Here is a 27,787-nt window from a genome sequence, read left to right as displayed (position 1 = left end):
TAAAATTATTCCTAGTTATTATATTCTTTTTGATGCAATTGTAAATAAAATTGTTTCCTTAATTTCTCTGATAGTTCATTATTTGGTATAGTAATGCAACAGATTTCTGTATGTTAATTTTGTGTCCTGCAACTTCACTGAATTTATTTATTAGTTCTAATAGTTTTTTGGTAGTGTCTTTAGGGTTTTCTATATGTAGAATCATGATATCTGCAAATACTGACAATTTTGCTTCTTCTGTTCCAATTTGTATGCCTTTTAATCTTCCTTATCTGATTACTATGGCTAGGAATCATTGTACCATGTTAAATAGAATTGGTGAGAACTGGGCATCCTTCTTTTGTTCCTGACCTTATAGGAAAAGTTTTCAGCTTTTTACCATTGAGTATATTATTAGCTGTGGGTTTTTCATATATGGCCTTTATTATGTTGAGGTATGTTCCCTGTATACCCACTTTGTTGAGAGTTTTTATGGTAAATGGATGTTGAATTTTGTCAAACTCTTTTTCTTCATCTATTGAGATGACCATATGATTTTTATTCTTCAATGTGTTAATGTGGTATATCACACTGATTGATTTGCGGGTATTACTTTAAAAAAACATTATTTAAAAAATAAGAATGCTTATGTGTGTCTTATAAAACTTAGCTCAAGACAGGATTCTATGTCATTTAATACTTTGTATTTAAGGACTCATGTGTGAAATTACTTCTTGAATTCATTCACAGGAAAATGGAAATCTAGAGCTTCTCTGCTTGGGCCTTAGTTGCAAGAATTCAAGAATTTTAGTGCTCAACAGTTAAGTAGCTCACTCATCATATATAACACTTGATTCCTCATTTTAAGTAATTTTTTTTTCTTTTTTCTTTTTTAATTTTTTTTTGACCATGCCGTGCAGCTTGTGGGACCTTAGTTCCCTGACCAGGGATTGAAACCAGGCCATGACAATGAAAGTGCCGAGTCCTAACCACTGGACTGCCAGAGAATTCCCAAAGTAATTTTTATTTTGACTTAGTTTTTCATTTTTTGTATTTTACATGTTTATTTTTAAAGTCCCTTGAGATTACTTTCTAAAATATACAAACAGCTTATACAGCTCAATATCAAAAAACAACCCAATCAAAAAATGGGCAGAAGATCTATACAGACATTTCTCCAAAGAAGACATACAGATGGCCAACAGTCACATGAAAAAATGCTCAACATCACTAATTATTAGAGAAATGCAAATCAAAACTACAATGAAGTATCACCTCACTCCAGTCAGAATGGCCATCATCAAAAAGTCTACAAATAATAAATGCTGGAGAGGGTGTGGAAAAAAGGGAACCCTCCTACACTGTTGGTGGGAATGTAAATTGGTACAGCCACTATGGAAAACAGTATGGAGGTTCCTCAAAAAACTAAAATAGAGCTACCATATGATCCTGCAATCTCACTCCTGGGCATATATCCAGAGGAAACTATAATTTGAAAAGATACATGCACCCCAGTGTTCACTGCAGCACTATTTACAATAACCAAGAAATGGAAGCAGCTTAAATGTCCATCAACAGATGAATGGATAAAGATGTGGTATATATATATATATATATATATATACATATATATAAAATATACACATACACAATGGAATATTACTCAGCAATAAAAAAGAATGAAATACTGCCATTTGCAGCAACATGGATGGATCTTGACATTATCATACTAAGTGAAGTAAGCCAGACAGAGAAAGATAAACATCGTATGGTATCACTTACATGTGGAATCTAAAAAAAAAAAAAAAGATACAAATGAACTTTCCAAAACAGAAAGAGACTCACAGACAAAGGGAGGGGAGGGATATATTAAGATGATGGGATTAACATATATATACTACTAGACATAAGACACATAACCAACAGGGATCTACTGTATAGCACAGGGAACTATACTCAGTATTTTGTAATAACCTATAAGGGAAAAGAATCTGAAAAAGAATATATATATATATATATATATATATATATATATATATATATATACACACACACACACACACACACACACATATATATGTATATATATAACTGAATCACTGTGCTGTACACCTGAAACTAACACAAATGACATTGTAAGTCAACTATACTTCAATTTAAAATAAATAAATAAATAAATAAATAAATAAATAAATAAATAAAAGTCCTTTGAAATTCTTTTTGAAAGATAGTGGAAGCACATCTATGAAATACTTATTACATTAGATGTTGAAAGTTACAGATTTGTTACCCCCCAAAAGGGATTAATCTTAGGTGTTTATATCAAATCTTTCTCTAAAGTGACTGTATTTCTTAAAAAGTTTATTGAGAGATTCATAAATAGGTGTTAGAACTGATTTAACTTTTATAAAACCTATAAATGTTGAGCTGCTCTGCTTGAGACCTGGTAGAGACAGAGGAGGGAAACTCCTGGCCCACTAAGCACTGTGGGTTCTCAAGGGCTCCTTGATCACAGTTCGAAAACCACTGCTACCTATCATTCTCAGCTATTTGATTAATAACTTGATTATCCAATTAAGTCTGATTGCTCTAACCACAAGACATGAGTCAAAACAGTACAGAAAATTTCTGAGGAAACATCCATTTTTTGGATTTTTAAAAAATAAAGCCAGACATATAAAGAGAATTCAGTGATAAGGGAACTGAGAGAAAAGTTTAAATAAAACTCAAGATATTGTTATTTCAGTCAAAATTAACAGCATTTTTGTTGCTTCTTCTTAAAGCTAAATGAAACAAAGCAATACAAGCATAACCACTGAAAATCCAGTACTAGTTTAAAGATTACCTTAAATCTTAAAAGCAATTAGATAAAAATCAAGTTATCAAATTTTATTTTCTTACATTGTGGAGACAAGGCAAATGTTAACATCTTGTGTACTGTTGAACTCTTTCACAATCTTGATTCTTTCCTCTGATTTTGTATTTCCATCAAGTCGTCGGTAATCAAGCCCAGATGCCATACAGTATTGCTGCAGCACATCGAGCAACTAGAGGAAAGATACAGAGACGTGCAAAGACAAATTCATGGTTTAATAAGTTTCATACCATTATAGAGATGAGCTTTACTAAGTATTAATATTGCTGGTCACAATTTCTTATAATTACAAGAGCAACAAATATTTTTCTAATTTCTGACTCATATATATCTTCCCATTATACTGAAACTGACTTTAGTGTTCAGCAACCTTTGTTTTAAAAAAAGAAAAATCAATCTTTCAGGGGAAAAAAAATCAATTTTTAGTTTTTTAAACTAAAACGGAATAAAAAGAAAAGTATTGGCTAACTCACTTATGTAAATATATTACATTATTTTTGCTATTTTCCACATTCTAAAATTTCTTAAATGTCTTAAAGAACACTTTAATTATTACCAAAAACATCAACAGAGAATTAGAAATTTATCTTTGAGTTTGCTATTTGACAGTAAGCAACTCTGATACAATTGAAATTTTAGTATCTGTTGTAAAAGTTCTTCCCTCATTACCATTTCCTACAGAAGATACATAAGATAGTAAATGTGGCTGGATGCTGTTTTATCTCTTAGACTTTATGCCTCAGGAATTAGGGTTGAGCCAATCAAGAATATGCTTCAGACAAAACTCACCTTGGTAGAAAAGGAGAAAAGAAGAACTTTATCTTTGTTTTGCCTACAATGGTTTAAAAGCTGCTGAAGGACCTAGAAGGGAACCAGAGAACATCAGTGAACCAGTTTCAACAAAAAGTATACTTTATACATATAAACATCACTTGAGAATTTCTTAAAAATTACTTTTATACAATATAACCTCAGTTATCTTTTATAATTCCCTTCATTTTTTCCAAGTTAGAGAAATAAAGTATTAGATATTACATGAAATTCATCATCATATTGTTAATAATGAGGTAAAGTTCTCAAAGACTTTTATTTCATCTCATCTGGTTTTAATAAAAAGGAAGCATTTTAGATTATGGGATGCATTTAAATGGATTAATTTAATTTCCAAAATACACTTTATTTATACCTACAATATGTTCAGAAACTAAATTACAGAGCAGCATTCCTTTTAGGAAGTATTTAAGTTTTCTCTAGATAGATATAATAAAATGTGTTTAATTTCACCTAGGTTCTAAAACTTCTGATATTTATTTTCTCAGAATAATCAGTCAGATATACACCTCTTCTCATTTTCTCCCGTTTCTCTATTTACAGTAAGCCCTGAATTCCAGATTTGATTTTGACCTCAAAATGCCAATAATTTGCCCCCATATGCAGCGCTTTTAGGGAGGAAACAAATAATCCAAAGCCTGTGTATGACAGTAGTACTGTTATTTTTAAAAAGGCATTTCCACTCTTGCAATGACAGCGCCAGAACACTGTGGAAAAGCAAACCACAAAGGAAAGAAAAGGAATTTTCTGTACTAAGTATAAGGTTTTTCTGAACTATACAATAAACAACTAATTTTATTTATTAAATGATAAACATTTAAACTTTTAAATAAAAAAATTTATACTCAATATAAAACTCTTAATAGTTGAGCAAGAAAAGACATTGTGCTAACTCTGACCTCTATGCAACAATCTCTCAAAAAAAAAAAGCTGTGCAGTTAAAAAAAAAAAAAAGCTACTCGGACAACCAAGCAAATGGTAGATAAAAATGTCACAGATCAGGTAAACATTATTTTGATACTTGGAGAACATATAAAGTAAATTTTATTTGTATTAGCTTTATTTTTTAATAAAATAACTGAATAAAGCATGTGCATTTGAATTTCACATAATTCATTAACTTTTTAAAATTAATATATTTTATATTTTAGAGCAATTTCAGATTTACAGAAGAACTGAGTATACAGAGAACTCCCACAGACTCCCTCCCTCCCCCCACTTAGGCCTCTTCCCTGAACAGTTTCCCTTATTATTAACATATTGCATTAGGGTGATATATTTGGCTGATGAATAAATACTGATAAATTATTATTAATTAAAGTTCATAGTTTACATTAGGGTTCACTTGTGTTGTACAGTTCTATGGGTCCTGACAAATATATAATGACATGCATCCATGATTACATTATTATACAGAATAGTTTCACTGTCCTAAAAATTCCCTATTCTCTATCTATTCTTCCCTCCCTGCAAACCCCTTGCAACCACTGATTTTTTTTTCTCTATAGTTTTGCCTTTTCCAGAATGTCATATAGTTGGAATCATACAGTATGTATGACTGGCTCTTTCACTTAGCAATATGCATTCAATGTGCCTCTGTGTCTTTTTGTCGCTTGATATCCTGTTTCTTTCTATTGTTGAATAATTTTCCATTGTCTGGAGGTACCACAGTTTGTTTATCCATTCACCTATTGAAGGACATCTTGGTTGCTTCCAAGTTTGGGCAATTACAAATGAAGTTGCCATAACCATCTGTGTACAGGCTGTTATGCAGACATAAGTTTTAAACTAATTTGGGTAAATACCAAGGAGCACGATCAGTGGATCCTGTGGTAAGAATATGTTTAGCTTTATAAGAAACTGCCAAACTGTCTTCCAAAGTGGCTGTACCACTCTGCATTCTCACCAGCAATAAGAGTTCCTATTGCGTGTTGTCAGTGTTTTGAGTTTAGCCATAGATGTCTAGTGATATCTCGTTTTAATTCGCAATTCCCTAATGACATACGATGTTGAGAATTTTTTCATATGCTTATTTGCCATCTGTATATCTTCTCTGGTGAAATATCTGTTCAGATCTTTTGTGTATTTTAAATTGGATTGTTTATTTTCTTATTGTTGAGTTTTAAGAGTTCCTTGTATATTTTAGATACCAGTCCCTTATTGTTTTGCAAATAAATTCCTACCAGTCTGTGGCTTCTCTTATCATTCTCTTACAGACATTAACATTTTAAGACAAGGATATGATGCACAGAAATCCACTCTGATTGTTTGAGAGTATCATACCTATTACAATTTCAGGTATTCTTGAACATTTTATAGTAAAAACAAAAAAAAGTAATAAGGAAAGTGAATGTTTTTGGACTGAAGGTCTTTATTAGGCTAGTTAAAAAACAAAAAAACAAAAAAAACCTTACTAGTTAAATGAATAACTGTAAGCTAAGATCCCTTACTAAAAATTTCAGAAATAACAGTGTGGTCACTATAGTTGGAGTCTTAATAATACAGACCCAATGTTTTGTCACTCAGTTGGCCTCCACAGAACAAGACAATCCACCTGTAAAGGAATCCTAAATTTGAGGATGTTCACAGCTAATGAATCTTAGATCTAATTTTTCTCAAATCAGTCAGGCCTAGAGATGAACATGACCCTTGTATGATTCCAACAGCACTAAATTGGGTTTCCTAGTCTTTTTTCCACCCTCCACAATAAGACTCTGTGGTATTTCCCAAGGGAATTAAAGGGAAAATGAGGATTCTCATCAGGGGAATGAGTGCAACTTTGTGCCCATCCCCTTGAATAGTAGCTGAGGTCAAAAAAGACCTTGGCACTTAAGAGAAAGAGCTGGAGTTCATGAGTATAGCTTTGAGGCTGTGATGGGTACAGTAGGTATTATGTCCACAAATAAACTGCAGCTGCAGGCTAACCTATATAAAAGAAGCAGATCTAGGATCTTTTATCACCTGAATTCAAGAAGTACATGCAATTCGGAGTTCTTAACCCCACAGGCAATAATTCCATTATAAGCCTGTAAGTTTTATATTACTAGATCATGAGATGATGTTGCTAATCAAATGATGAAAAACAGTCTTGAAAACATATCCCTAGCTTACTACCATCAGTCTCTGTTTTATTGGTGTTCTCCCACAGAACAAGTAAAGTACAGGCTTCCTTCTCATATAAATACACATACCCAGCCTCTGGCAATAATTCCCTTCTAAAAATCATAATAAAAATAAATGTAATAATTATCTTAATCAAACACTATTATTCCTAAATAAGTAACTCTAACAGTATGTTTTAAATCATATAGTTAATGGATATATAAGAATATAAAGTGCAGAGTAATAAAATTCCATTTAATTTCAAGAGTGGTAAATTTTTAGTGAAGAATCACAATGAATACAATTTAAATAAATAGCCATGAATAATGAAGTTTTCAGAGAAGGCCATGATTTCTGGAAATATTCTATTGGCTTAAATTATAGGATTATAAGTGCTCAGTTCTAAACTAACTGGGTTTTTTACATATCTCAATTTAAAAATAATTAAATAAAAGTCAATATGGATGACAAAAATATTATTGTTAGGAAATATTGTTAGATTTGAATTATTTGTTGTGATAATAAATCATAGGATGTTCTCTCTAATACAAACTTATTTATTTTAAAAATACACAATTTTTATGAAGTGAGTATAGAGGGAACATACCTCAACATAATAAAGGTTATATATGATAAGCCCACAGCTAATATCATACTTAATGATGAAAAACTGAAAGCTTTTCCTCAAAGATTAGGAACAAGACAAGGATGTTCACTCTTGACACTTTTATTGTACTGGAAGTCCTAGCCAGAGCAATTATGCAAGAAAAAAAAAGGCATCCAAATCAGAAAGGAAAAGTAAAACTGTCACTATTTGCAGATGATATGAGATTATATACAGAAAACCTTAAAGACTCCACCAAAAAAAGTTAGAATACATAAATTCAGTAAAGCTGCAAGATACAAAATCAATATACAAAACTCAGTTGCATTTTTGTAGATTAATAAAGAACTATCAGAAAGTGGAATTAAGAAAACAATCCCATTTACATTTACATCAAAAAGAGTAAAATAACTAGTAATGAATTTAACCAAGGAGGTGAAAGATCTGTACACTGAAAACTGTAAGACACTGATGAAAGAAACTGAAGAAGACACAAATTAATGGAAAGATATTCCATGCTCATGGATTGGAAGAATTAATATTGTTAAAATGTTCATACTACCCAAAGCAATCTATAGATTCAGTGCAATCCTTATCAAAATTCCAATGACGATTTTCACAGAAGTAGAAAAAAAAATCCTAAAATTCATATGAAACCACAAAAAACTCCAAAAAGCCAAAGCAATCCTGAGAAAGATGAACAAAGGTGGAAGCACCACACTTCCTGATTTCAAACTATATCACAAAGCCAAAATAATCAAAACAGTATGATATTGGCATAAAACAGACACATAGATCAATGGAACAAAATAGAGAGCCCAGAAATAAACCATGCATATATCGTCATTTAATTTACAACAAAGGAGCCAAGAATATACAATGGGGAAAGGCTCTCTTCAATAAATAGTGCTAGGAAAACTGGACAGCCACGTGCAAAAGAATGAAACTAATCTTGAAAAGATATCTGCACCCCCCAGATTCACTGTAGTATTATTTACAATAGACAAACTATGGAAACAATATAAATGTCCATTGACAGATGAATGGATAAAGAAAATGTGATACATATATATGTGTGTGTGTGTATATATATATATATGCATATATACATATATATATATATATAAAATACACAAGGAATATTATTCAGTCATGAAAAAGAAGGAAATCCTGCCATTGTGGCAACATGGTTAGACCTTGAGGACACTGTGCTAAGTGAAATAAGTCAGAGAAAGACAATTACAGTATGATCTTACTTAGTGGAATCTAAAAAACAAAAAACCTCATAGGTACAGAAAACAGATTAGTGGTAGTCAGAAGCAGGGGGTGGGGAGTAGGTAAAATGGGTTAAGGTGGTCAAAAGGTACAAATTTCCAGTTATAAGACAAATAAGTTCTTGGGGATGTAACGTACAGTATGGTAACTATAGTTAACAATACCACATTGATACCTGAAAGTGGCTAATATTAAAAGTTCTCAGTCCAAGAAAAAAAATTGTAAATATGTATTGTGATGAACGTTAACTAAACTTAATGGGGCAGTCATTTCTCAATATATATATATATATATATAGAATCATTCTATTATACACTTAAAACTAATACAATGTCAGATGTCAATTACATCTCAGTAAAAAAAATACACAAGTTTTTAAGGTAATCTTCCTAGCTTTTATTTTATTTCATTGAATTTAGACGTCCAAGCAAACTATTGTGTGCTTATGTACATAATGTTTTAAGAATATTTGCAGGATTTTAAGGGGGAAAAAACCTGACTATTTTAAATTACTTCCTTTTTATTTTTTATTTTTTGCCAAAAGAAATAATTTATTTTTTCTTAATTAGCACATAATAATTGGGAATTGTTCTGTAAAAATCTGAATCCATAAATAAAGTTTCTTGATAGTTATTAAAGGGTTAAACAAACAAATTCTATTGCAAGGTGGCTTGAAGCTGTCAGTATTTCACACAGCTGTCACAGGAAATTCCCAAAGGCCTGGACATGTTTAGAGAACCTAGCCTTACTTTTCACACCCCTCCCTCAGTAATACACCACCAAGAGCAGCACCAACAGGTCAGTTTTCTGGTATACAGCAAATGTCCACTTGTCACAAATGAGATTTAGCAACCTTACAATCTAGGTCGGCAAGTAAAAACAAGAGCCGGAAAATTAGGTCTAGCCATAGAGGACCTGTCTACCTTGAACTCTTCAAGTAGTTCCTTTCTCAAATTTGGAACTACTGGCTATCCTCATCCTCTTATTTCGCATTAACATTTTTATTTCTGGTAGATTACTTCCTTAAACATTTGAAGACAAGATATTATATATGTGGTGACAGCATACATTTTTAACAGGGCATGAATCCAATACATCAATGAGGAAAGTTTGAAGTACACTTGATGTAACTACTACTAACTGAGAAATCTACCATACGCAGGGTTCGTAGTGAGCTGATACAATAATACCAGTTGTCTTTGGTCACTATCTCTTCTGAATGATTGGGCATCTGTTCTGATTAATTGGTGTCCCTGTCATACCATTTGATAAATATATTGTATATCATCCTTGCGTGTATGCAAACTGAAAGAAGAATACTTACCTTCATTTTTCCACTGTATTTTGGGTCAGAAAGTGTTTCAAAGGCTGCATCTTTGCTTTTCTGCACAAAATCTGGGAATCTGGAAAATACCTGATCACATATCTTCTTGATAAGTGTTTCCTTAAGGGGAAAAGGCAGAAGAAAAGAAATCTCAACACAATTTAAACCTGTATATATTGAAATCATTTATGAAAAAAATCTATTTAGAAGGAATATATATTCCTTCCTAGGCTGAAGATTTTACCTTCTCTAATTCAGAAAACCTTAAAGTGATATGTTAATCATATATGGCTTTGATGAGTTCTGAGATAGTGATATGGCTATTAATTTTGCTGTTACTTTTTTTTAAGATTTCCAAAATAAGGAACTGAATACTTCTCAAAGACCAGTCTTTTAAAATTACATTTGAACAGCCTCAAGCCTATCACACAAAAAGAAAATATAAAATCATTATATAAAAAAGTTTTAAAAAAGATCTTTTTTATTTACATTGTGCTTTAGAATAAGACACAATTGAAATGACTAAAGTAAACGACTGCATGTATGCCTAAATTCTGAAATTACTGATTTTTGCCAGTTTGGGAGGCACTCCTAATATTTAATATACAGATTATTATAAATCCTCATTTTAATCCAGTAGATAAGATAAATGTAATTAGACACATTATTAGTGGAATTCGGACTGACTCATCAAATATCTTTAATTAGTAATTATATCAAAAGATGTTAGGAAAATAAATATATGAATATTATCAGAGGCATAAAAAAGTTATTTTAATTTAAGGTTAACTTTTCTCACTTTGATTAAAAATTTAAGTGCATATACTTCTTTTATACCTAAATTAAAAAACAAGCAAGTCAGTAACCTCTTAAATTTCATACAAAAATAACTTAAGGATATTTGGCTAAGAAATTTTATACCAAATATAGAATACTTATTCCAAATAGTATCACAAAGAAATTTAAAAAGCCAACCCAAACCTGTTGTTTGGAGGTGCTAGCAGCCTGCAGTAATGCAACATGGTTAGCTACCTTCTGAAGGACTGCAAGGTAACTGAAATACAAGGTTTTCACTGTGTCGCCATGTGAATTGGTCTGTAACCAGAAAAGTACAGAAAATAAAAATAAGCAAGGGACTAACATGGCTATGTAACTACTTACATCACAAAATATGCCACTTACAATAATACTTATTATCCGGTTACTATTGGCACAATACGCTCTGAGAAAATAATGGTCAATTGATATACAAAATATCCATGAATCTCTAATGTGGAATCGTAGTTTTGGTGAACCATATACAATGATGTTTTTAATAAAAGAGGGGAGAAAGTCCTCACTCCGGGAAGGATACACAGTGATAGAAATGCTGCCATAAGAGGTTCCTGGTCATAAAACTCTACAGTGTGGTGAAGGTGTTACACAGAAGCCTTTACTCTCTCCGCTCACCCATTCCAGTTTTCTAGGAAACTGTGCTATTACAAATATGTGAAGTGGTTAAAGCCAGCAAAATAAATGAGATATGCAATAAATATCAATCTAGATAAATATTTACTTACGGTCCCTCTATGTATGTGGATATGAGTTGATAATAAAGTAGCAAGGTGAAAAAAGGATTTTTTAAAAAAGCATAAATGAATATTTGCTTCTAAATAAAAATAAAATACTTCACTGTACTGATACACAGTTTCTTTTAAATTAACATTCAATCTCACATCAGAATAATATTTTAAGCCTGCTATCAAAGAGGAAGTATTATCCATTGATGAGAAATTTACTGGAAATGAAATGAAATTTCAAGATTAAAGCAGGATACTTCCCAATAATAGTTGAAAGGGAAGATATAAAATTGGAGCTACTTTTAAAAACTAGTTTTTTGAAAAGATACTTGAATATTGTATTTTGCTGTGATTACTATTTGATATTGTAAAATCTTTTGGAAAATTATTCCCTTTTCTTAACTTACAGCTTCTAAAGATAAAGAACCATGTGAGGAAAAGTTATTTTATCTGCTACTTACTCTGATACTATTAGAATAGAGTACTGTGTAATCAAAAGCAAGATAGTAAAGATATCATATGGAAATGCTTACCTTATAACAACAATTTTTCCTTTTTCGGCCACTGCTGCAGGTACAAGGCTCAGAAGATTGAAGTATCAAAGACACATCTTCTGTTTCTAATACTGTTTGATAGACGGCTTTCTGAAAATCTGTCAGAGAACAATATACCATCTGCCAAGATAAAATACAAGGTAACTATTAGTATCTTTTTTATAGCAATAATAATCACAATGCACATCAGGTTTCGTAGACTGTAATAGTGAAAATTGCTCATAAATTTATATTTTTTCTGGATACATCATTATACATAGGAGAATACAAGAAAATTTCTCCTAATTCTCCCATATTCTATGCTATAACCCTACCCTAAAGTATACAAATTATAACTTACTTTCCAAATAAATCTCATAGTTTGTTCTTTAATTTAAAAAAATCAAAATATGAAAACAGTATGTAATTTCCTTATAAATTTCTCAACATATTATTGTGGGTCTTTTCAGGGTTCCATATTATTAGCCCATCACGCGAATAAGTGATTAAAGTTTAGGTCAAATAAAAAAACTAGAAAAGGAAAAAGGGAAGATTTTTAGAACAATGGTATGGATAATACTTACTGAATTACTTGAAAATTTAGAAAAAAATGAAAAACTTCCTATTACTGAAAACAGGATAAAGTATTTGTATTTGATATCTTGGTATAAATTCCCAAGATTAGTAAAGATAAGAATTAAGTAAATACACATAAAAGCAAAACTTGTAGAAGTTGCTACTTTGTGCCCAAATTCAAGAAAAGAAAAAAATATAAGAAAACAATGCCACAAACTTATAGTGGATACAGTTTGCCTTATATTTCTGGTAGTACTAGAAATTGGTAAAATTTTTCTACATATAGCTGTATGTAACCAGGGTCATAAAACTAAATATATCCATATCAGGACTTTGAGGAATGTGAATAGGGGAAAAGCCACCTATTTTAAAATATTTATATGTGTGTATCACTACAATAGCATATTACTGCAAAAAAAAGACACATTGTGCATATGAGAATATTGAAGATGGGGTCAATGATTAAGGTACAGAGGGAAATTCTGAGTTATTTTCCTCCAGGTTTATTAAGATATATTTGACATACAACATTGTATAAGTTTACGGTGTACAACATTATGATTTGATATGTGTATTTATTGCAAAATGATTACCAGAGCAATAAGGTTAATTAACACATTCATCACTTCACATAATTACTTTTTGTATGTGTGGTGAGAACATTTAAGATCTATTCTCTTATCAACTTTCAAGTATACACAGTATTGCTAACTAGTGTCACTATGCTGTACATCAGATCCCCAGAACTATTCATCTTGTAACTGGAACTTTGTACCTTTTGACCAGCATTTCCTCATTTCCCCTAAACCTGAGCCTCTGGAAAACACCATTCTACTCTCTGTTTCTGTAAGTGTAGCTTTTTTTCTTTTTTAAACTCCACATGTAAGTGAAATCATACAGTATTTGTCTTTCTCTGTCTGATTTATTTCAGTTAGCATGATGCCCTCCATGTTGTCACAAATGACAGATTTCCTTCTTTTTTATGGCTGAATAATATTCCATTCTATGTACATACACATTTTCTTTATTCATTCATCTGTCAACAGACAGTAAGGTTGTTTCCACATCTTAGCTGTTGTGAATAATGCTGCAATAAACATAGGAGTTCAGGTATCTCTTCAAGAGTAATTTCATTTCTTTCAGGTACACAATCATCCCTCAATATCTGTGGGGGATTGGTTCCAGGACCCACCTCCCCTATGTTTACCAAAATCTGTGTATGCTCAAAACCCTTATATAAAATAGTGTAGTATAGTTGGTCCTCTGTATCCGCAGATGTGGAACCTGCAGGTGCAGAGGGCCGACTGTATACCTGGAAGTGGGATTGCTGGTAATTCTATTTTTAATTTTTTGATGAATCTCCATACCGTTTTCCGTAGTGGCTATACCAATTTACATTCCCACAAACAGTGCACTGGGGTTCCCTTTTCTTCACATCACCACAGCACTTGTTACCTCTTGCCTTTTTGCTAACAGTCATTCTGACAGGTGTGCAGTGATATCTAATTGTGGTTTTGATTTGCATTTCCCTGATGATTAGTGATATAGAGCATCTTTTCATGGGTCTGTTGGCCATCTGTATGTCTTCTTTGGAAAAAAGTCTGTTTATTAGGTCCTCTGCCCATTTTTTAATTGGATTGTTTGGTTTTTTGCTATTGATTTGTATGAGATTTCATATATTTTAAATGAGTCCCTTATCAAATATATGGTTTGCAAATATTTTGTCCCATTCAATAGGCTGCTTCTTCATTCTGTTGATTGTTTCTTTTGCTATACAGAAGCTTTTTAGTTTGATGTAATCTCACTTGTTAATTTTTGTTTTTGTTGCTGTGCTTTTGATGTCATATCCAAAAAATCATTACCAAGGACTTCCCTGGTGGCACAGTGGTTAAGAATCCGCCTGCCAATGCAGGGGACACAGGTTCAAGCCCTGGTCCGGGAAGATCCCACATGCCGTGGAGCAACTAAGCGCATGCACCACAACTACCGAGCCTGCGCTCCAGAACCTGCGAGCCATGAAAGCCCGTGCACGGCAACGAAAACCAACGCAGCCAAAAATTAATTAATTAATTAATTAATTTAAAAAAATCATTGCCAAGACCAATGTCAAGGAGGTTTTTCCCTATGTTTTCTTCTACGAATTTTATAGTTTCAGGTCTTACATTTAAATCTTTAATTCATTTCGAGTTAATTATTATGAGTGGTGTAAGACAGGAGTCCAATTTCATTCTTTTGCATGTGAATACCCAATTTTCCCGGCACCATTTATCAAAAAGACTGTCTTTTTTTCTCCATTGAGTACTGGCTCCCTTCTAAAATATTGGTGGACTGTTTACACATGGGTTTATTTCTGGGCTCTGTATTCTATTCCACTGGTCTATGTATCTGTTTTTATGCCAGCACCATACTGTTTTGATTACTGTAGCTTTGTAATATAGTTTAAAATCAGGAAATGTGATGCCTCCAGCTTTTTTCTTCTTTCTTAGGATTTCTTTGGCTATTTGGGGTCTTTTGTGGTTTCATACAAATTTTAGGATTTTTTTCTATTTCTGTGAAAGATGTCATTGGAATTTTGATAGGGAGTGTATTGAATCTGTAGATTGCTTTGGGTAGTGTGGACATTTTAATATTAATTCTTCAAATCTATGAATATGGAAAATCTTTCAATTTATTTGTGTCTTCTTCAGTTTCTTTTATCAATGTCTCATAGTTTTCAGCATACGTGTGTTTCACCTCTTTGGTTAAATATATTCCAAAGTATTTTATTGTTGAGTTGTTACTAAAACATGTAGTAATATTTACTGAACACTTCTTATGTGTCACACATTTCAGAGCAACCATGTGAGGCAAGCACCATTGTATCATTCCCACTTAAAAGATAAAGAAATCAAGTTTTGAGAGATTTAACAAATTGCTCAAGGTGATAAAACTAATAAGTAGGGGAGCCAGGATTCAAGTCCATGGTATTTGATTTCAGAGACCAAGTTCTAAACCTCTATGCACAACTCTTTCTTCATATACTTAAAATTTATTGTTCCTACTAGATAGATAACTAAAATTACACAAAACATTTAAAAAGCGGGGTTCAAAAAATAAACAAATGGGACCTAATGAAACTTAAAAGCTTTTGCACAGCAAAGGAAACCATAAAAAAGACGAAAAGACAACCCTCAGAATAGGAGAAAATACTTGCAAACGAAGCAACTGACAAAGGATTAATCTCCAAAATATACAAGCAGTTCATGCAGCTCAATATCAAAAAAAACAAACAACCCAATCCAAAAATGGGCAGAAGACCTAAATAGACATTTCTCCAAGGAAGATATACAGATTGCCAAAAAAACACATGAAAAGACGTTCAACATTACTAATCATTAGAGAAATGCAAATCAAAACTACAACGAGGTATCACCTCACACCAGTCAGAATGGCCATCATCAAAAAATCTACAAACAATAAATGCTGGAGAGGGTGTGGAGAAAAGGGAACCCTCTTGCACTGTTGGTGGGAATGTAAATTGATACAGCCACTATGGAGAAAAGTATGGAGGTTCCTTAAAAAACTAAAAATAGAACTACTGTATGACCCAGCAATCCCACTACCAGGCATATACCCTGAGAAAACCATAATTCAAAAACAGTCATATACCACAATGTTCACTGCAGCACTATTTACAATAGCCAGGACATGGAAGCAACCTAGATGTCCATTGACAGATGAATGGATAAAGAAGATGTGGCACATATACACAATGGAATATTACTCAGCCATAAAAAGAAATGAAATTGAGTTATTTGTAGTGAGGTGGATGGACCTAGAGTCTGTCATACAGAGTGAAGTCAGAAAGAGAAAAACAAATACCGTATGCTAATACGTATATATGGAATCTAAAAAAAAAATGTTTCTGATGATCCTAGGGGCAGGACAGGAATAAAGACACAGACGTAGAGAAGGGACTTGAGGACCCGGGGAGGGGGAAGGGTAAGCTGGCACGAAGTGAGAGAGTAACACTGACATATATACACTAGCAAATATAAAATATATAGCTAGTGGGAAGCAGCTGCATAGCACAGGGAGATCAGCTTGGTGCTTTGCGACCACCTAGAGGGGTGGGATAGGAAGGTGGGAGGGAGACGCAAGAGGGAGGGGATATGGGGATATACGTATGTATATAGCTAATTCACTTTGTTATATAGCAGAAACTAACACATCATTGTAAAGCAATTATACTTCAATATAATGTTAAAAAAAAAAGTGGGCTTCATGAAGTATTCCAACTGAATGATAATATATGCTTTAGATCAAAAAGTCAAATGTTGTATCAGTTTCCTCAACTTGCATATCAAGATCATATTCTCCTTTCAAATCTATTTTTTAAAGTAATAATCAACAGGATATCCTAAGATTAGGGTATTTGATAGGACTGCCCCTATTGAGGACAATATTAATTAGATTTAATTCACAGTAATTTTTAGAAACTTTATTCCATTGCCTGAGCTAGAAGAACCACAAGATTAAAAACTATAAAAGACCACTATATTTTAAAAAAATTCTCTTAAGGTTAATGCCTCAAATTTTCTTATACAATTAACAGAATTTAATTGTAATTTTCCTACAAATTCTTAAAATTAGGTTAGTTGTGTAACTGTACATTGCATTCTACAAGAAATGTACCTATATAAAAAAAGCTTTTAACAACTTTGGCCTGTAGTTAGAATTAAATTACCAAAGAATATACTGGGTTGTAGATGGTACACAGTATAGGAAGGACAAAATATGAACAGAAAACACATTAGGGAAAGAAGTTCTTCTTCCTTCATTGAGGAAGAATTATATCAAAAGCCTTCTTGTTCTAAAATAAGAGAAATGAGTTTAATGTATATTAACAGTAAACCTGTTGGATAAAATGTTAGTAAAGTTAGTGAGGAAGATGATTGGGCTCAATTAATATTTTATGAAATTCTGCACATAACTTTTTTTCACACTGAGTAAAAGGCAAAATACTATATTCATAAAATACCACAGGAGATAGGTTTCCTCTTCAAAAGGAATATTTTTAGAAAAAAATAAAACACGACAAGAAATTCATAATATACACAAAAGTTGTTCTCACCCGGTCTTCCTTCTTAGGCAACTGATCCTTGATTAGAGTCTTGGTACGCCTGAGAAACCATCCAGACATCTTTTTTGCAAGCCTTTGCATGGCCTTTCGGCCAGTAGCTAGTTCTCTTTTTGTTGCTGTGTGTCTCTGACCGTGTTCTACTTGGTCAGAAAACCGCTTCTTGAAATGGATCCTGCTACCTAAAAGTCCTGGCACAGCCCTTTATAAAGACAATAAGAAAAAATGTTAAGGCTTTATTAAACTATCTAAATAGGAAATCACTGACTTCTTTTTGCTTTTAAGAAATATACTAAGTCACTTGTTTATTAATGATAACAATAACAAAAGGTAAGAAAGCAGAATGTTCTTTATGACAATTTTAGTGAACAACTATAAGAAGATGATGGAATTGGTAAATTAGTTCAGATATTTACTTCAGGGACCAAGAATAATAAAGATAGGCTTTCATGGGACACTCTTTTCTGTATACTATGTTTGGGATCAAACACTTCTGTAAACAGACAATTGTTTTTCAGAAACAAATAATTAGGAAACAAGGTAACATTAAGTTAAGGAAGTATTAAATAATTTTCCAAAAAATAAAAAGTGTTTTTACTCACCAGTCCATAACACACCACAATTCTTTCATGTTGTTCTGAAGAATGGTTCCAGTGAGGCCAATTCGGACATTACATTTTAAAGCTTTCATAATTTCTGTTACTCTAGCCTTTGGATTCTTGATTCTATGAGCTTCATCTACAATGACAGCTGACCATTCCAAACTATAAAGTGAGGAAAAAGGGAGGAAAGGTTGAAAAAACTTCCCTTTCTTAGTCTATATAACTTTTAGAGTGCAGCTTTCTCTACCAAAGTTTTGAAGTTTTTTTCCTCTTTACTCTTTGTTGATTCCACAGAATTCTCACCTCCTTATTTAAATGATCACATCTTTGGACAACCCATGAAAATTAAATGTGTAGGAAGATAAAAAGAAATAGAGATTCTGTTTAGTAACAATGAAATGAAATAACTCATTTAAACATGACTAAAATGACAAAAAAGGAATCTTCTAAAAGTAATAAAACAGAGAAATAAATATAAAATAAAAGCAAAACTTACCATGTTAATTATGAATGAAAAAATATCAATATAAACTCATGGTTTTTAAAAGTTGTACTACATAGCTCTGTCTGCTAAAAAGGTTTAGAATTGATTGTTACCCCAGTAGCAATGAACAACCATAGTGGTCAATCCACTAAAAGGAAGCAGAGTCCCATGGTGAAACAGTTGATTTCAGGTGTGCAGCAGGGGAAATACTGGAGAGTGAGAAAGCACAGATGTATTCAAAGACAAATGGGGGCATGCCCAAAGGACACAGGAGCCAGACTAATTAGAAAATTTAAGCATGACTATAGGATAGTATAAAACATTGAATAAATAAAAACCCAGGAGTTGTATGAAAAAATTTACTTTAGACCTTTACCTCACACCATATACAAAAACTAACTAAAAATAGATCACAGACTTAAATATAAAGCTAAAACTATAAAAGTTACAAAATGTAGGAAGAAATCTTGTGACTCTGGGTTAGGGAAGAATTTCTTAGATATAACACCAAAAGCATGGTCAATAAAAAAATTTTGATAAGTTGGACCTCGTCAAAGTTAAAAACTTTTGCTTTTCCAAACACACAATTAAGAAAATGAAAAGACATGCTACAGACTGGGAGAAAATATTTGCAAATCATAACCTGATAAAGAACTTGTATACAGAATTATATAAAGAACTATTACAACACAGTTGAAGTTAAAACAATCCAATTAAAAAGATGGGTAGAAGATTTTAATAGACATTTCACCAAAGAAGATATACAAAGGGAAAATAAGCACATAAAAATGCCATCATTAGAAAAATGCAAAAAAACCCCAAGAGATACCACCGAAAACCTATTTGACTGTCAATCAAAAAAAGACTGACAATATTAAGTACTGGCAAGGGAAACTGGAAACCTCATACACTGCTTTTGGGAAAGTACAGCTATTTTTCTAAAACAGTTTGGCTGTTTCTTAAAAAGTTCAATTTCCTCATACCACCCAGCAATTCCATTCCTAAGTATCTATGCAAGAGAAATGAAAATTTACATTCACACAAAGGCTTGTACATAAATGTTCAGGGCAGCATTATAGGTAACAGCCCAAAAGTGGAAACAATCCAAACGTCCATTCACTGGACAAACAAAATGAGGTATATATATATATATATACACACAAAGTAGTACTGTTCAGCAATAAAAAGGAATAAACCACTGAAACATCATACATGATGAACCCCAAAAAACATATTAAGTGAAAGAAGCCAGACACAAAAGACTACATATTGTATGAAATTTATATGAAATTTCCAGAAAAGGCAAATCTATAGAAACAGAAAGCAGATTAGTGGTTGCCTGGAATGAGATGGGACCAGAGATTGACTGAAAACAAAAAACTTTTTTAGGTGATGGAAACGTTCTTAAACTGGATTGTGGTGATAAATGCACAGCTTTATAAATTTACTAAAAACCATTCTATGCTTAAAATGGGTACATTCTATGGCATGTCAATTGTACCTCAATAATCTATGAGTCCATAGTGATACTCAAAAAACGGGGGTTGAGAAGTGGGAGAGAAACTTTGCTATCATTGCGAATGACCATTGTACCAATTTGTTAGTCTGAAAATTGGAAATTAAAGCAAAAGAATCAAGCATCATTCACCTTGCTTTGCCAGATGAAATTATAGTTAATTTCTAATTATAGGAGAATGCTGTTAATAAGTGTAGAAGAAATGATAAACTTAGGAAAATATTATTTTGCAAAACCTAATAAAATAACTGATTCAGGCAAGAATAACTTCTGTATGCTAATACCACTAAGTAAAAGGATTGAGGGACCAGGATATTCAAATGGTAGCAAAGCGTAACCCACAAAGTACTTCTAATTGTAAAGGGAGAAACATGTCTTTACAATGGAAAGATCTGATGATCACCTCCTTAGCCTATGGGACAAACTTCGCAACATTAATAGTAGAACAACTTGACATTAATATCTCCTGAAATAATGTAATATGAAGTCCACAGCATCATTTATGAAGTATTCTTGTCAAAAATGTCTGATCTGAAGCTAATTAAGTCTTTAGACCAAAATCAGCTTACAAAACTACGTATGTTAGAGGAATACACAACCCCTTGAGAAAGCAATCAGACAAATCTAATGTGAGACATCCTAAAACACAACTGGCCTGGTCCCCTCAAAATGTCTTATAATAAAAAAATAAAGTTGAGGGAATGTTCTAGATTAGAAGAGACTAAACAGACTTAATAGTCAACACACACACATTAACTTATATCTTGCCAACATATATACACACACACACACAACTGGTGAATATAGGTGTTGAGTATATAGATGTTCATGTACTATTACTTCAGTTTTTCTAAAGGTTTGATCATTTTCTTAATATAAAGTTGAAAAAGGATAAGAGATCAAGAACAAAGGAAAAGAGGAGAAAACAATCACAAAATTTTAAAAGCAGGGAAGATGATGAACAAGACAACTTATAAAAACAGAGGAAGGATTATCCCATGCCAGTAGTAAAGAAAGCCAAGAAACAATCTGATTCATATTATTGAGCTCTTTCTTAAATGGTAGCACCAGATGCTTCTGGAAACTGGAGTTAGGTAAATGTTCAACAGTCGGTTTAAGAAGTTGTTGGAGCTCCTATATACTATTCATTATCCCACAAAATAGCCAGCCAGGACACTGTAAAGTAAGCAAAAGAAGGGCAAAATACAGCAAAATCCTCATTTTTCCTTAAGAGGAAATCAACAAGTGATGTTAAAAACTTAAAGGACAATTTTTAAGTTGCAGCATGAACATGTTCTTTGAGATATGGAAGTAAAAACTAGGAAGATAAGTTAAAGAGTTGAAGGTGACTGTCTCTGAACAACAGCTAATGGGGGTGGCAGACAGGAGTGAACTGTGTTCATATTTGGCTCTTTAAATAATATGCATATATAACTTTGATAAAAATAAAAATGAAGTAAAACATAATAGTAATAACAAAAAGAGATACACCTTACTCATAGAGTGTTTATCTACTCTATGGATTATCTATGATAAATGTTTAATCCTGGTCTATCATATACAGCATTCTCACAAAAATTACTTAATATTTACTTAGATTGAATATAAATTATTCTGAATATTGTTAAAAATAAAATCATTCAAACAAATAAAGGAAAACTAAATACAACAAAAACTGTAACATTTGATTTTTCTAATTTTGCACAGAAACCTGATTTATATTTATATAACTCTATGTTAGAATTCTTATTTAATATTTATAACAATCACAGAAAATAACCACTTAATACTATTATATGCTAGAAGTGTAATAAGCACTGAAATACAGAAATTATTCTATATCAAAGACCTCACAGCCTAAAGGAGCAGTTAAACAAAAATTAAAATATGACTGGTGCTATGATAAATGAATTTCTTATTACATTTATCTAACTATAGAATATCTCTTATATAATACATTGCACAAAAGCCCAAAGTCAAGGTTTAAATCTCATGTCCACCACTGACTTAGTTGCTGTAGGCTTGGGTAAGTTACTTAACTTCATGTCTCAGATTGTTCCTGTCTTCTGACAGCATCCAGGAAATAGTAACAGGCAAACTTATGAGCTTGTAAGTGTAGTAAAATAAAATCCTAGAGCTTACAAAAATGGTAGCTCTAAATCCAACTTTACAAAATAATTACATTAAATATAAATGGACTAAACACTCCAAATAAAAGGCAGGGATTATCAAAAAGGATAAAAATGCAAGACCCAACTATATGCTAACCACAAGACACTCACCTTAAATATAAAGAACAGATAAAAACAAAAAGTTGGAAAATGATAAACATACAGTAAGCATAAGAAATCTGTATTGTCTATATTAATACCAGATAAAACTTCAAGATTATTAGATATGAAAAGGAACATTTTTAAAGATAAAAGGATCAATTTATAAGGAAAAAATACTAATCATCAATGTGTGTGTACCTAATTACAGAGCTTCAAAATATATGAATTGAAAATTGACAGAACTGAAAGGAGAAATAAACAAATCCATAATTATAATTGAAAATTTCAACATTCCTCTCTCAGAAATTGTAAGCCAATTAGAAAGAAAATCAGTAAAGACAGAGAATACTTGAACAACACCTAACCAAACTGACTTTACTGATATTTATAGAACATCACATCTAACCACGGTAGAAAAAACACTTTTTTCAAGTGTACACAGATCAGAAAAATGCAAATTACACTGCAATGGGATACCACTATACACGCTAAAAACAAAAAGACTGACAATACCAAATATTGGTGAGAATATGAAACAAATGAACTTTAATAGGTTGCTAGTTGGAGTAGAATAGTACAACCTCTCTGGAAAATGGTTTATCAGTTTCTTCTAAAGTTAAACCTATACTTACCATATAACCCAGAAATTCCACTCGTAGGAATTTACAGAAGAGAAATCAAAATATATGTCAAAAGAAGGCTTATACATAAATATTACTTAAATTTTTACTTACAGTAACCAAAAACTGGAAAACCCAATTATCTATCCTCAAATGAATGGGTAACAAAACGTGATATATTCATAAAATGCAATACAATTCAGCATTAAAAAAGAATGATCACTGATACATTCAATAACATAGCTGAATCTCAAAAACATGATGATGAGCAAAAGATGCCAGACACAACAGTTCTGGAGGCTCGAATTCCAAGATCAAAGTGTTGGCAAGTTTGGTTTCTTCTCAGGTCTCTCTCCTTACAGATTGCTGCCCTCTTGCTGTATCTTCATGTGTCCTTTCCTCTGTGTACATGAGTTCCTGGTATCTCCTTCTCTTCTTCTAAGGACAACCAGTCAGATTGGACTCCCAGATTAAGTCCCACTATAATGGCTTCATTTTAACTTAATTACCTTAAGTTACATTCTGAGGTTCTTGGAGTTGGGACTTAAACACATGAATTTGGAGGGGACACAATTTAGCTCATAACAAGCCTCCTAATTGGTCTTTCTCCATTCAATTCGGCTCTACTCTGCACAGAGCAACTTGGTTACTTATAAAATGTAAATCTAATCATTTTTATCATAATAGTAATCTCCTGAAAACACTTCAGGGACACTCTGCTGCTCTAAGGATAAAGACCAAAATCCTCTAAGAGGCTTTCAGTATTCTTTATGATCTGTTCCTTGCTTACCACACTGGTGTTGTCTCCTGGCCACTTCCTTCTTACACTCTAGGCTACAGTCATTACATGCAGAAAACATCAGAACTGCTTTCATTTATTAAAAAGTACTGTGATCTTTGTTGACTGAAGGCCGCTACAATTTTTTTTTTAAGGGATAAATTTATTTATTTATTTTTGGCTGTGTTGGGTCTTTGCTGCTGCACGCGGGCTTTCTCTAGTTGCAGCAAGCAGGGGCTCCTCTTGGTTGCGGTGCGGGGGCTTCTCATTGTGGTGGCTTCTTTGTTGCGGAGCACGGGCTCTAGGCACACTAACTTCAGTAGTTGTGGCATGCAGGCTCAGTAGTTGTGGCTTGCGGGCTCTAGAGCACAGGCTCAGTAGTTGTGGCACACGGGTTTAGCTGTTCGCGTTATGTGGGATCTTCCCAGACTGGGGATCGAACCCGTGTCCCCTGCATTGGCAGGCAGATTCTTAACCACTGCGCCACCAGGGAAGTCCTCTCTGCAAATGTTGTTTGTTCCCTCTTCCTGGATTATTTTCCTACTCTTTCCTATTCTTACCCATCCTTCAATTCTCACTCAGCTCATAGGTCATCTTCTCTGGGAAGCTCCCTGACTACTCCCCTCACTCTGCAGCAGTCAGGCTCCTCATGTGCTCCTATAACATCCCCTGTTTCATATTATAGCATTCACATGACTTTATAATTGCTTGTCTCTAGATTCCCCACTAAAATCTTAAGATACAGTTCATTTCTTTTGGGTACTTATAGTCCTGGAATAGTGGTTCTCAATATGTATATGTATTTTTTTAAATTAATTAATTAATTAATTAATTAATTAATTATTTTTGGCTGTGTTGGATCTTCGTTTCTGTGCGAGGGCTTTCTCCAGTTGCGGTGAGCGGGGGCCACTCTTCATCGCGGTGCACGGGCCTCTCACTATCGTGGCCTCTCTTGTTGCGGAGCACTGGCTCCAGACGTGCAGGCTCAGTAATTGTGGCTCACGGGCCCAGCCGCTCAGCGGCATGTGGGATCGTCCCGGACCAGGGCTCAAACCCATGTCCCCTGCATTGGCAGGCAGACTCTCAACCACTGCGCCACCAGGGAAGCCCCTGTATATGTATTTTTTGCCACTCTATATTCACAACAGACTTCCATAATTAAAATAATTCATGAAAATCACTGTTTTAGTCCAGAGGTATCATACACATAAAAGGTTGTACATGAGATTTAGGACAAGTCCTATGCATTAACATGCATTGTTTGGAGAGATAATAGAGGAAATAAAATAAGGAACTGTAGAAAATCTGACTCAGGTTTTTCTTCTTAGAAAATAAGTTAATTATTATAAACTGTCTATTTCAATAATCCTGAAATCAAGTTAAATCATGCTAAAGAATATTTAGAGCTTTAAAAAAATCACAATATAAAGGGATAAATACAACTGACATAAACAGAATACTAATGCAATCATTCCCATTATTCCGATTACCTGTTAAGTTCATCCAGACATAAGCGCAGTGTTTCATATGTTGTTAGAGCAATTTCACATTTCCTCTGTTTCACACGAGTCAGTTCATTGTCTTTTTTGTTACCATGTAAAATAGTGACTCTGAAATATCCCCAGGTGTCCAGTTCATCCCTCCAGTTGTAGAGGACAGAAAGAGGAGCAACTATTAGGAACATCTGTAAGAAGAAGAAAAAAAATTTAATGATATAATTTTTTAAATGAAAAAGAACCCCAAAGTTAAATCCAGAATATCAATAGTCCTATTCCTTGATTTTTGACACTGTAGTTAATAAGTATAAATACAACTGAGAAACTGAATATATCTGGACTTAGAAGACCATCAAAAAATACTTTGTTATTTACTTAGCACCTTATTAGGAAAAAAATAGATACCCAACCTTGTCCAAAGGAGCAGCTATTTTTTATTTTCCCCCCAAAAGGAGTTGAGAGATAAGAAAAAAATAATTCTCCAAAACAAAAAAAAGAGTATAATCAGGATCCCAATAATAACTTCAAGGGCCATGTGGGTAATAGAAATATGCAAAGCAGGCCAGCTTTTTTTCTTGAAATGTATGGTCTTCCAGAGCTCTCTTTCCTTTTCACTTTCCTAGTCCATTTCCTCTCCCCCTCTCTCAGATACTATCAGTTGATAACCTGGAAAACTCACTGGAAAATTGAAGCAATTAGAAGAAAACCTCCTCTTCTCTTATCACTAGATCAATAACCTACCTATATTTACTTCTATATATTCTGCCCTCCCACCTATTACCATGGGTGAACTGTCCATGTTCTTTTCTAAAGACAAACCTTGAACTTATATAGTGCCTCCAATCACTTCCTGTCAACCTGAAGTCAATGACGAAGAAACTGTCCCCAGTCTGCCCAACATGATTACATTTTGCTTTTCAATGGACCACATACAACCTCAAGCAAACAAATTCTAATATATATTTCTCAGCATTAAAAAACAAACCAAACAAACAAAAAAATTCTTCCTTAAACCTACATCTCTCTCTAGCTATCCCCCATTATTTTACTTTCTTTATAGAAATGATCCTCAGGAGTTATCAATACTTGCTGTCCATACTTACTCTCCTCCTGTTCTCTCTTAACTCATGTAAGTGGGACTTCTGCCCTAACCCATTAGGATTAACACTATTTCTGTTTAATTTGAAATAAATGTTTTGGGGTTTCACCGACCTTTCCTGTATTAATCCCAAATCCTGTTGTCATCAGCCATTTTAATTTTTAATGTTTTTATCTCTTACTGTTACCATTATTCCTAAGCTATTATCTTTAATAGGGTTTTAAGTAAGTTTTTTTTCTGAAGTTTTATACTTGTCCTACTTGATAAAGATGAACCAATTAAACATACATTCAAACAAAAAAATAAAATAACAAACAAAAAAATAATACAATACTACTCTAAATCCTACACTCTCTTCTATGAAACATTTCAGCTGGGCCATTTGTAAGCTGTAAGATGTCAAATCTGTGACTTTGTTTTAGAAACATGAAAAAGAAAAAGAAGGGAAGATTAACCTACTAAATGTGAGAGTTCCTTTTTTCTACCCCAGCAGCAAGCATATATAAGTACTTTTTTGTCATACGTGATTCATCTCAAATAGTTTCATCTTCTGGCTCAGAATTTATCCTATGAATTCCATTTTTCTCCTACTACCTTCAAATAAAAAATTTGGGCTCCAAGTAATAAGCCCAGTTATTGTCTCTGCCCAACTCCCCAACCTTTTTACTTTTTAATATTATAAGATGAAAATGTTATCCAAACTCCAACTGAGCACTTTGAGCAGTTTTCCACTCGAGGGGTCATTCATCAAAGGTGCCAATGAACCTACACTTTGTTGTACAGCAGAAACTAACACACCATTGTAAAGCAATTATACTCCAATAAAAGAGCTAAAATAAATAAATAAATAAAAATCCCAAACCTAAAAAAGAAAAAAAAGGTGCCAATGAACCTAAAGATTCCTAGAATTGTCCCTAAGATTCCAGAAGTTGTTTAAAAATTAAGACATTCCTTATAGACATTATTGGTCTTCAAAGTTGTGAAAGGTAAATCAAATGGATCAGTAACTCATTTTAATACTAAAAGAAGTAAGAGAACTGAGTTATGCCATTTAACAGACATTAACCCAAGGACTTCACATAAAAACGCTATAAAGTAAAAATATTTATTATTTCCTTTTTAGAGATGAGAAAACTAAAGTA

At 32.9% G+C, this 27,787-nt stretch overlaps 1 protein-coding gene across 5 annotated transcripts in view; it reads right to left on the bottom strand.

Annotated features, from left to right (window-relative positions):
* ERCC6L2 (ERCC excision repair 6 like 2) overlaps window positions 1-27,787 on the bottom strand; it is a 170,532-nt gene that overhangs the window by 87,111 nt on the left and 55,634 nt on the right. For 4 of the 5 annotated variants that reach the window (XM_061200588.1, XM_061200589.1, XM_061200591.1 and 1 more), the window contains exons 4-11: window positions 25,541-25,734; window positions 18,380-18,541; window positions 17,772-17,979; window positions 12,083-12,223; window positions 10,972-11,085; window positions 9,991-10,110; window positions 3,644-3,715; window positions 2,881-3,026 (exon numbers count right to left, since the gene is read on the bottom strand). In XM_061200588.1, the coding sequence (XP_061056571.1) occupies window positions 2,881-3,026; window positions 3,644-3,715; window positions 9,991-10,110; window positions 10,972-11,085; window positions 12,083-12,223; window positions 17,772-17,979; window positions 18,380-18,541; window positions 25,541-25,734 (1,157 nt within the window). The remainder of the gene's footprint in view (window positions 1-2,880; window positions 3,027-3,643; window positions 3,716-9,990; window positions 10,111-10,971; window positions 11,086-12,082; window positions 12,224-17,771; window positions 17,980-18,379; window positions 18,542-25,540; window positions 25,735-27,787) is intronic. The other variant, XM_061200586.1, reaches the window with a different exon arrangement.

The sequence above is a fragment of the Eubalaena glacialis genome, chromosome 9, assembly GCF_028564815.1.
Source record: "Eubalaena glacialis isolate mEubGla1 chromosome 9, mEubGla1.1.hap2.+ XY, whole genome shotgun sequence".
In the NCBI taxonomy this organism is placed as follows: Eukaryota; Metazoa; Chordata; class Mammalia; order Artiodactyla; family Balaenidae; genus Eubalaena; species Eubalaena glacialis.
Note: the sequence above shows the minus strand (reverse complement) of the source record. Positions and strands in the feature narration are given on the sequence as shown.